At 43.3% G+C, this 12,083-nt stretch overlaps 1 protein-coding gene across 4 annotated transcripts in view; it reads left to right on the top strand.

The window, feature by feature from the left end:
• The window catches only part of Rich (Guanine nucleotide exchange factor subunit Rich), a 567,547-nt gene that overhangs the window by 379,303 nt on the left and 176,161 nt on the right, over nt 1-12,083 (top strand). For 2 of the 4 annotated variants that reach the window (XM_069303164.1, XM_069303162.1), the window contains one exon: nt 9,702-9,752. The exons of the other annotated variants lie outside the window; for them this stretch is intronic. In XM_069303164.1, coding sequence (XP_069159265.1) covers nt 9,702-9,752 — 51 coding nt within the window. The remainder of the gene's footprint in view (nt 1-9,701; nt 9,753-12,083) is intronic. 4 annotated transcript variants of the gene reach the window in all.

Here is a 12,083-nt window from a genome sequence, read left to right as displayed (position 1 = left end):
ATACTGACGCTGTAACACCCAAGAATGTTGGCCTGGATTTTTTTTCTAGGTGGCATCTGGCAACTATCGGTCGTGGCTGTACTATAGATGCCCCTATCCCAGGCGGGGCGTTTAAATTATAGCGCTAGACACGAAATCATATATAAATGATGTGCGCGGTTTCGGTTTTGTCACTGATATCATTTATATATGATATGCACGGTTTGAGGGTTAACCTGATGCCTTTCCTTTTGGTCAGTTGTTATTGACTCAAATTTAAAACATGAACAATATTATCTTTAATAATGAAAATCAACATAAAATGAAAACCACATTACCCAGGGATAATTGAACTTTAACCCTTAAATGGCGCAATACATACATTTACAATGGGAGTAACTGTGACGGAATGGTGCACATTGCACATATACGATTGAGGGTCTAGCGCACGATTTTAAATGCCCCGCAAGGGATACGGGCAGCTATAGTACAGCCATGACCGATAGTAACAGACGTCATCTTTGAAAAAAATCACGGGTAACTTTCCTGGGTGTGAGAGCCTCAGTAATGAGTGAGCAACCAAGGCTGGTGTACGCAACATGAGCTAACAGCACTGTTGTTCAGCTTGTGAACACAGCATCGCCTAAATATGTAACAATATATATGAACCTATTATTATTTAGCAATTATAGTATTAAGAGAAGACTCCCCTGACTGTGATAAAAATGACCAGAATTCTGATAATAGCAGGATTGTGGTGATAATTAGTCCTGTGCTCTATTTACACACAAGTTATATACAAGTATCTACATTTGTGTTCACCATTAACGAGCCACTAAGCTGGTATCATGAGTCTAAACAATAAAAGGTGGCCACAAAGAGTCAGAAGACGACGCCACCTCCCTCCCTCCCTCAGCATTACTCCTCCCACCTATACCTACTTGATGGAATTCTGGGAGTTCTTGGGGAGTAGAAGAACTCCCAGAACACCATCAGGCTGGTATCAAGCAGGTATGGGTGGGAGGAGTAGTGCTGAGGGAGGGAGGGAGGTGACGGCGTCTTCTGACTCTTTATTGCCACCTTATATTGTCTGGACTCGCCATACCAGCTTAGTGGTTCGTTATGGTGAACACAAATGTAGATACTTGTATATAACATGTCTATAGAGTGTAATAACAGCAATAGGAGTATGTTGGGACCAGCCATTTTGGTGAGGGAGGTGGCATCATCTGCATGACATGTCATGCTGTGTACTGGTGGCCACTATGTCCTTTGGGCACCATACCAGCTTAGTTGTACAGTTATGGTGAATAAAACATGTAGATACTTATATATATATTGTGTGTGTATATAGTGTAATAACACCACAATTGGTGGTGTACAAATATATTGTTGGTGGAGAAATGTTAGTGCGTGTGGCCTTGAACCAGTGAGGGAGGCAGCTGTCAGTTAAGTGTGGGGCCACCTCTCTTACTGCCTACCTTGAACCAGTGAGGGAGGCAGCTGTCAGTTAAGTGTGGGGCCACCTCTCTTACTGCCTACCTTGAACCAGTGAGGGAGGCAGCTGTCAGTTAAGTGTGGGGCCACCTCTCTTACTGCCTACCTTGAACCAGTGAGGGAGGCAGCTGTCAGTTAAGTGTGGGGCCACCTCTCTTACTGCCTACCTTGAACCAGTGAGGGAGGCAGCTGTCAGTTAAGTGTGGGGCCACCTCTCTTACTGCCGTAACTCATCATACCAACTTAGTTGTACAGTTATGGCGAACAAAACTTATAGATACTTATATATGATATCTGTATATAGTGAATAAAAGTAAAAACAGTATGGTGGGAGGAGGAATGATGGCAAGTGAGGTGTTGTTCAAAGAAGGAGTGATGGCAAGTGGCTGGCTGGTGTGTGGAGGTCACTCCTTGTTGGTATCACTCACAATACCAACTTAGTGGTTCGTTATGGTGACCAAAACATGCAAATACTTATATATAACCTGTGTATATAGTATAATAATTGCAAAACTATTTGTTTATTGTTTTATGAACATATTAATTACATCACTATTATGCACACATAATTTTGATTATAGTGATGGTTCACACATTTTATTACATAAATATATCACACTGCACACTATTGAATAATATTACTGCAAAAAAAAAAAAACTAAGAAAAATCAGTGAGAGACATGGAAATAATTAGGTAATACAGTATCCACTCAATTTAACGGCCTATATGGGGCTGTACCCTGGTCGTTATTTCCGGAGTTCTGGTATTTCCGAAGTTAAGATGTCGGTAATTTTTCAAGTAACATTCAGGTAGGATATACTTTATACTGTATAACAAGTGGACCATATAAACCAAACACCTCCTTCCCTCCCCTCCCTCAATGTCTTCCATCCCCTCCCTCAATGTCTTCCATCCCCTCCCTCAATGTCTTCCATCCCCTCCCTCAATGTCTTCCATTCCCTCCCTCATTATCTTCCATCCCCTCCCTCAATGCCTTCCATCCCCTCCCTCATTATCTTCCATCCCCTCCCTCAATGTCTTCCATCCCCTCCCTCAATGTCTTCCATCCCCTCCCTCATTATCTTCCATCCCCTCCCTCAATGTCTTCCATCCCCTCCCTCATTATCTTCCATCCCCTCCCTCAATGTCTTCCATCCCCTCCCTCATTATCTTCCCTCCCCTCCCTCAATGTCTTCCATCCCCTCCCTCATTATCTTCCATCCCCTCCCTCAATGTCTTCCATCCCCTCCCTCATTATCTTCCCTCCCCTCCCTCAATGTCTTCCATTCCCTCCCTCAATGTCTTCCATCCCCTCCCTCAATGTCTTCCATCCCCTCCCTCAATACCTTCCATCCCCTCCCTCATTATCTTCCATCCCCTCCCTCAATGTCTTCCATCCCCTCCCTCATTATCTTCCATCCCCTCCCTCAATACCTTCCATCCCCTCCCTCATTATCTTCCATCCCCTCCCTCAATGTCTTCCATCCCCTCCCTCAATGTCTTCCATCCCCTCCCTCAATGTCTTCCATCCCCTCCCTCAATGTCTTCCATTCCCTCCCTCATTATCTTCCATCCCCTCCCTCAATACCTTCCATCCCCTCCCTCATTATCTTCCCTCCCCTCCCTCAATGTCTTCCATTCTCTCCCTCATTATCTTCCCTCCCCTCCCTCAATGTCTTCCATTCTCTCCCTCATTATCTTCCCTCCCCTCCCTCAATGTCTTCCATCCCCTCCCTCAATGTCTTCCATCCCCTCCCTCAATGTCTTCCATCCCCTCCCTCAATACCTTCCATCCCCTCCCTCATTATCTTCCATCCCTTCCCTCAATGTCTTCCATCCCCTCCCTCATTATCTTCCCTCCCCTCCCTCAATGTCTTCCATCCCCTCCCTCATTATCTTCCATCCCCTCCCTCAATGTCTTCCATCCCCTCCCTCATTATCTTCCCTCCCCTCCCTCAATGTCTTCCATCCCCTCCCTCAATGTCTTCCATCCCCTCCCTCAATGTCTTCCATCCCCTCCCTCAATACCTTCCATCCCCTCCCTCATTATCTTCCATCCCCTCCCTCAATACCTTCCATCCCCTCCCTCATTATCTTCCATCCCCTCCCTCAATGTCTTCCATCCCCTCCCTCATTATCTTCCATCCCCTCCCTCAATGTCTTCCATTCCCTCCCTCATTATCTTCCATCCCCTCCCTCAATACCTTCCATCCCCTCCCTCATTATCTTCCCTCCCCTCCCTCAATACCTTCCATCCCCTCCCTTATTATCTTCCATCCCCTCCCTCAATGTCTTCCATCCCCTCCCTCAATGCCTTCCATTCCCTCCCTCATTATCTTCCATCCCCTCCCTCAATGTCTTCCATCCCCTCCCTCAATGCCTTCCATTCCCTCCCTCATTATCTTCCATCCCCTCCCTCATTATCTTCCATCCCCTCCCTCAATGTCTTCCATTCCCTCCCTCATTATCTTCCCTCCCCTCCCTCAATGTCTTCCATCCCCTCCCTCATTATCTTCCATCCCCTCAATGTCTTCCATCCCCTCCCTCATTATCTTCCCTCCCCTCCCTCAATGTCTTCCATCCCCTCCCTCAATGTCTTCCATCCCCTCCCTCAATGTCTTCCATCCCCTCCCTCAATGTCTTCCATCCCCTCCCTCAATACCTTCCATCCCCTCCCTCATTATCTTCCATCCCCTCCCTCAATGTCTTCCATCCCCTCCCTCATTATCTTCCATCCCCTCCCTCAATACCTTCCATCCCCTCCCTCATTATCTTCCATCCCCTCCCTCAATGTCTTCCATCCCCTCCCTCAATGTCTTCCATCCCCTCCCTCAATGTCTTCCATCCCCTCCCTCAATGTCTTCCATTCCCTCCCTCATTATCTTCCATCCCCTCCCTCAATACCTTCCATCCCCTCCCTCATTATCTTCCATCCCCTCCCTCAATGTCTTCCATCCCCTCCCTCATTATCTTCCATCCCCTCCCTCAATGTCTTCCATTCCCTCCCTCATTATCTTCCATCCCCTCCCTCAATACCTTCCATCCCCTCCCTCATTATCTTCTCTCCCCTCCCTCAATGTCTTCCATCCCCTCCCTCATTATCTTCCATCCCCTCCCTCAATGTTTTCCATCCCCTCCCTCATTATCTTCCCTCCCCTCCCTCAATGTCTTCCATCCCCTCCCTCATTATCTTCCATCCCCTCCCTCAATGTTTTCCATCCCCTCCCTCATTATCTTCCCTCCCCTCCCTCAATGTCTTCCATCCCCTCCCTCATTATCTTCCATCCCCTCCCTCAATGCCTTCCATTCCCTCCCTCATTATCTTCCATCCCCTCCCTCAATACCTTCCATCCCCTCCCTCATTATCTTCCCTCCCCTCCCTCAATACCTTCCATCCCCTCCCTCATTATCTTCCATCCCCTCCCTCAATACCTTCCATCCCCTCCCTCATTATCTTCCCTCCCCTCCCTCAATGTCTTCCATCCCCTCCCTCATTATCTTCCATCCCCTCCCTCAATGTTTTCCATCCCCTCCCTCAATGCCTTCCATCCCCTCCCTCATTATCTTCCATCCCTCCCTCAATGCCTTCCATCCCCTCCCTCATTATCTTCCATCTCCTCCCTCAATGTCTTCCATCCCCTCCCTCATTATCTTCCATCTCCTCCCTCAATGTCTTCCATCCCCTCCCTCATTATCTTCCCTCCCCTCCCTCATTATCTTCCCTCCCCTCCCTCAATATCTTCCCTCCCCTCCGTCAATATCTTCCATCCCCTCCCTCAATATCTTCCATCCCCTCCCTCAATATCTTCCATCCCCTCCCTCAATATCTTCCATCCCCTCCCTCATTATCTTCCATCCCCTCCCTCAATGCGTTCCTCATAACATGAGAACAGCAGGTGATGGAGGAAGGAGCTACTAACGGGGTCGAGGGAGCTACAGTACTATAACGGGGTCGAGGCCTGGCTACCCAGACATCTGTCAGCACCTGCTCGCAGATGCCAGCTGTGCATAATTCATAAATAAAACTATATTTGTTTAATTAACAAATAGGAAACTATAAAACATGTTATAGATTAATAATGTATAGTTATATACGAAAATTAACATATTTTGGCATAAATATTTTACAACTAAGATTACAAAATTTAATACAGTATGGGGTGAGAGGTTTGGCACCACCGCCTTGGTCAGCAATTCTGCCCTCCGCCTTCCTTACCACCACCCCTCTCCCTCCCTCACTACCACCACCTATACTCTCCCTGCCTCCCTCAACACCACCCCCTCTCCCTGCCTCCCTCAACACCACCCCTCTCCCTGCCTCCCTCAACACCACCCCTCTCCCTGCCTCCCTCAACACCACCCCTCTCCCTGCCTCCCTCAACACCACCCCTCTCCCTGCCTCCCTCAACACCACTCCTCTCCCCTGCCTCCCTCAACATCACCCCTCTCCCTGCCTCCCTCAACACCACCCCTCTCCCTGCCTCCCTCAACACCACCCCTCTCCCTGCCTCCCTCAACACCACCCCTCTCCTTGCCTCCCTCAACACCACCCCTCTCCCTGCCTCCCTCAACACCACCCCTCTCCCTGCCTCCCTCAACACCACCCCTCTCCCTGCCTCCCTCAACACCACCCCTCTCCCTGCCTCCCTCAACACCACTCCTCTCCCTGCCTCCCTCAACACCACTCGTCTCCCTGCCTCCCTCAACACCACTCCTCTCCCTGCCTCCCTCAACACCACCCCTCTCCCTGCCTCCCTCAACACCACCCCTCTCCCTCCCTCCCTCACTACCACCACCAATACTCTCCCTACCACCCTCACCACCACCCCCAACACTCTCCCTGCCTCTCCCCCTCAATGCCTCCCTCCATCAATCACTGCCTCCCATCCCTCCCTCAAGGCCTTGGAGGTCGGTGGCCAGTTGCCACGTGAGGGGCCGCCGATGCCAAAACAAACTCAATACCGACCTTCGGTAATATCGACCGCCAGACTGGTATATGAGGGTCCAGATACCGATCTCCCAAACCGGTCGTTATTACCGGTAGATCGGTATAAAAGAGGCCGTTAAATTGAGTGGATACTGTAATATCTTTTTAGCAACTCTCGCCTGACAGCTTGGGTGGAGCAGACCGTCTCAGACGCTTGCTGTGTCAACACCAGACTGTGTCTTTTTGCCAGACTTCCCCCCCCCCTCCCCTATTGCGACCAAAATATGCCACCTACAATTTTATTATTATGTTTCCTGTGCTCAGGGAATAGAATTAACACTTTTATAAGACTAAAATAAATTTTTGAATATTTTTTTTGTGCGTGGCGGTGTTGAAGGCATTAACCACGGTGCTGTGCCGAGTTTATTGTGAGATTCCCCCTGTGCGCATGAAATAAAGTGTTCCCCCCCAATTTTTTTTTTCTTCGTAAAATTATAAATTCCTTTCCCTGAACATGCTATGTAAAAATAAATACCAAATTCCATTTACTTTGGTTGAGGGGACGTGGACTAGGTGCACTGTGAAGTCATCAGGGCCTGGTTGCCCATGTGTGACTCGCCCAAACACGGTCGCGCTTGTCATTCAAGCACCGGGTGTTGCCACAAATATATTTTCAATTATTTGTTCTATGTATTTCCAATGTGGATTTTATTTGTTTTTTCGTATATGATGCATATTTGTGTCATTTACAGTATGTATACAGTAGAACGTTCATAATGTTCCATGGAACTGTGATACATGTGTCAGTAATGTGTCCACAATAAATGTTTATTGTCGCAATATTACTTGTTAAAAATTCACAAAAATTACAATATGTACAGTTTCACACACTATTTACACAGTAACACACTGTATTACACACTCAGTACTTCAGAAGTGAGTAATAATCAACGAAGTAGTCCATGGTACACAGCGCAACTTTGCTCTCGTTGCACCAGGTACAGATAGATTTTCGCTTCCTGTTTCTTTGTTCTTTGTACTTGCAAATAACGCAATCACGTACACCCATGGTATTAGTACCTGTAGGTGGTATGTAGCCAAGCTTGTAAAACGTAAGGTAGTCTTGAAAAGATTACAGGAAAAGATCAATTTGTAAGGTAGTCGTGAAAAGATCACTTTGTAAGGTCCCACACAGGAAGAGATTTAGCCAGCCTCAAAGAGTGTCTGTCAGTCAAGAAGAGATTCAGCTATTCTTGAAAATATCTATGGAAAACACCACCATGGATGCCGCTAACACTGTTCATCTATGCTACCTGTATCAGATGCATCATCACTGAACGCAGAAAATGATTCATTTATGTATCATCTAAATAAATTGTAGATAGCATAGCATAGGTGGGCAAGGATGGCGCTCAAAGCTACAATTGGATACGCTGCTGTTATCGTCCTCATAGGTGCTGTATCACTTGCATCAGACCTTTGTGTTAGGTCATTATTGTGCCTAGCTTCACCAATATTATGACCCTTATGTTCTTCAAACAATAAGGTTTGAATTTCACCGACAGCGTGCGATCTTTCAACACCGCGATGGACAGGTGTTTAGAAGCCAGAGGCGTGTGTGCCAACCATTGTCGCTCACTCAGTACTAACCCAGCCAGCAGCCCTAGGGCATTCTTTTTTTTTTCCCGAGATGGCTGCCTCTCACTGGAGGTCCTAAAAGTCCATTTCGTACACAACCAACCTTGTACACATTTAGAATGGGTACGAAAAAATAAAAAAGTGTTTTCTCGGTTGGCGCAGTTTCCCGCCGACCGAGAATACTCGGTTGGCGCAGTTAAGTGGCTAAGGCCCAGAGCAGCACAAGGATTAAGGGTTAAAAAGGCCAAATTAACTTTACTCTAGGTTGATGTTTTTAGATTTTGATTTCTTTGATGTTTAGCCTTTACAAATAAGCATGGTTTCTATGAATTAGATGTAAAATAAGTAAATAAATGTAACAACATTGTAATGAAATGCTTCTCTCTGGAGATGCAGAAATGCATCTTGGTTACTCCCTGTTTGTAGCAACATTGCAGTTGTTTCATGCTAGTAGTATGTCACATCAGCCCATGCAAGTCATTAAAAGTTTATCAGGTAAAGTAGCCATAACTTGGCTCCCCTCAATGAAGCACAGAGAAGGGAAATATATGATCACCCACACAATGAACTCAAGCCCCCCAGAAAAAGAATCAAAGCAAAACAGACACAAAAACAGGATCAAAAGAGAGTAAACAAAATTAAAAATACAGCAAATAACCCAGCAAACAATCCACCCAATAGATCTCTCCCTCTAGTTACTGTTGTCAACCACTAGGCACCCCCTTGGGCTGCTGGCTCCCATGTCAATACTATTGTCAGCAATGAGCCAAACAAAAGCCTACTAATGCACCAGGCATGAAGGCAAGTGATAAAGAAAAATCCTATATATATTTTCACATATGCAAAATAAAAGTCTCAACATTATTTGATCTATATTTGCAAGTGGAGGTTAGTACACAGAAGAATACAAAGAAATTGGCTAATAATAAGCCAAAAACGAGATCAAGGAACTGGCAACTCGTGACATCCCAAGTGACCTGGAACAGCAGGACATTCAACAGTGCATCCTATTCGGAAACTACCTCACTGTATCATACAATAAGTAACGGACATAAAGTTTGAACATATAAATGTTTGCATATAATATTACAAATAGTGTAGGATAAACAACCTACACTTAAGTGTTTGCGTATTTTATGTAAAGATTTTAACTACACTAAGTCTGTCACACACACTTGAGTGCATTTATCAAGGTCTGAGCACTGTACTGTATATGGTCAGGACAACTAACCAAGATTAGGCATTGATATGTAAGTCTGGTCCTAACCATGTACTCAGACCTCAGCCCATCCTCATAAACAAAGGCCAAAGTCCATTCCATGCACCATCCAAATCCCGTTTATGAATACAAAAAATTTAATTGTATAAGGAATGAAATATACCGAGGATTTTTTTATATTGTCTGGGCAGACATGCATGCATTTCTGCACTTTAGGGGCTAAGTGTGGTTAGAGTCTTGGTATTATATCACAACGTCAAGTGACGAAACAATGATTTTAGTTGCATAAATATTTTTCCAAGTTGGATTATAAATTCCTGTAATTTTAATTTTATGGTAATGTTTTGACACTAGTGCAATATGTGCCTATGATATTTGAGTGAAAATCCATCTAATTTTAAAATCTGTAACTAATTTGGTTCATATTATTTGTGGTTCAGATCAAACAGATGTTGAGAAGACACTCTTCTGTTGTGATCATCTCGCCTCAGGTATTTTAACACAACAGAGTTTGAGTTGTGTGGTGCTGTCATTGACTACTTGTGCATGTATGTTGACAAGTTGACTAAGCTTGTGGAAGCTTTGTATTGAAATGGGTGCTAAGTCCCAAACATGTGTGCTTGTAAAAAGTTGAGCTCTTTTCTATTGTAGACAAGTAAATTAGTGTGAAGTGAAATATGATTGCTGTGATTATTACATTTCTTCTCTGCTTGATATCATTTTAAGTTATTGAAGAAATTGCTGTGTGTTACACTGTTGTGTGTTTTTTCACTTCATTCTGGGTAAGTTTATTTAATGCAAAATTAATGAATTTTTTTTTTTTTTTAGGGGGGGCACTCTTATGGTGGTTTCTTGCTGTCTGGCAAGCTCCATCCAAGACCTGCCAGGCTCTTGCAAGTTTTATATATATATATATATATATATATATATATATATATATATATATATATATATATATATATATATATATATATATATATATATATATATATATATATATATATATTATTATGCATAATGCATATATATATATTATGCATATATATATTATGCATTATGCATAATGCATAATATATATTATGCATATATATATATATATATTATTATGCATAATAAAGCACAAAAAATATTCAAGGAAGGGGGTGGTAGGAGAAAAGCACACAGAAACTGTATTGGAGGGGATCTAAACATTCCCTCTAATGCGTTATGCGTGGTTTCCTCCGAGGCTATGGGTCCCCCTTCTTCCAGCTAGAGGTGGTACTCATCTAAATTTATTATATATATATATATATATATATATATATATATATATATATATATATATATATATATATATATATATATATATATATATATATATATATATATATATATATATATATATATATATATATATATATATATATATGTCGTACCTAGTAGCCAGAACGCACTTCTCAGCCTACTATGCAAGGCCCAATTTGCCTAATAAGCCAAGTTTTCAGGAATTAATTGTTTTTCGACTACCTAACCTACCTAACCTAACCTAACTTTTTCCGCTACCTAACCTAACCTATAAAGATAGGTTAGGTTAGGTAGGGTTGGTTAGGTTCGGTCATATATCTACGTTAATTTTAACTCCAATAAAAAAAATTGACCTCATACATAATGAAACGGGTAGCTTTATCATTTCATAAGAAAAAAATTAGAGAAAATATATTAATTCAAGAAAACTTGGCTTATTAGGCAAATCGGGCCTTGCATAGTAGGCTGAGAAGTGCGTTCTGGCTACTAGGTACGACATATATATATATATATATATATATATATATATATATATATATATATATATATATATATATATATATATATATATATATATATATATATATACATACATACGTACATATTATTTATTTATTTATTTATTTATTTATTTATTGTGATGGTAAAGCGTTGGTGTTCGGCTGTTTCAAAAGCTAGGGGCAGGGCCTCGTCACATTAAAGAAAAAAAAGAGAAAAAGCTGGAACTTTCGTCTGTGGTAAGGTAATGGGAAGATACACAAAACACAAGTAAATTTAACAATGAAATTTTAATTACGTTAGAAAAACAAGACATGAATAAAATTAAGTATAAAATATAACAGACAAGTCAACAAACAAAATAATAAGAATAATGACTGGCAAATGAAAAGTTACGTTAAGACAAGTGAGTAATAGCAAAATAAATAATAATGATGATGCCGGAATATTGGCTTCGAGCTGCCACCTCCCTTAGTACACGAAAGCCAAGGCTTAGTCTACCAATGAGAGATGTCAACTGCAAGGAGCACTGGAATATTCTGCCTACTCTGGGCCACAGCAGCCCAGACATCAACTTGTGGCGGAGGGTGGAGGGCAGGTGCGACGGGACACCAGCCAATCAGCGACAGGCAGGCGATGGACAAGCAGTTTGCCGGTTTACGGTGGCGGGGCGAGCAGGTGTGCCGGTGTGCTGGATACGTTTTGCTCTCCGGGCAAAACGTTTTGGAGATACTTGCTGGATATATCTTCTATATTATCTGTTGTTGTAACGTACTTTGGAGGGAAGAGCAGGCTCAATCTCTCTTGAAAGAGATTATCGTCACAACTCTCCCCCGAAGCCTGCGGTTCTGGAAGAAGTACGTCGTTATGTGGTGGAGTAATAGGTGGAGTTGCTTCTACTTCATAAACTCTGGAGAGGGCATCGGCTATGATGTTGTCAGAACTCTTGATATAGCGGATCTCCAGGTTGAAATCTTGTAGGTATAAAGCCCATCGTAGAAGATGCAGGTTAGTGAATTGGGCTTGATGTAAGAAGCGGA

This window comes from Procambarus clarkii, chromosome 49 (assembly GCF_040958095.1).
Source record: "Procambarus clarkii isolate CNS0578487 chromosome 49, FALCON_Pclarkii_2.0, whole genome shotgun sequence".
In the NCBI taxonomy this organism is placed as follows: Eukaryota; Metazoa; Arthropoda; class Malacostraca; order Decapoda; family Cambaridae; genus Procambarus; species Procambarus clarkii.
The sequence above is the reverse complement of the archived record's forward strand: the minus strand, read 5'-3'. Positions and strand labels throughout refer to the sequence as shown.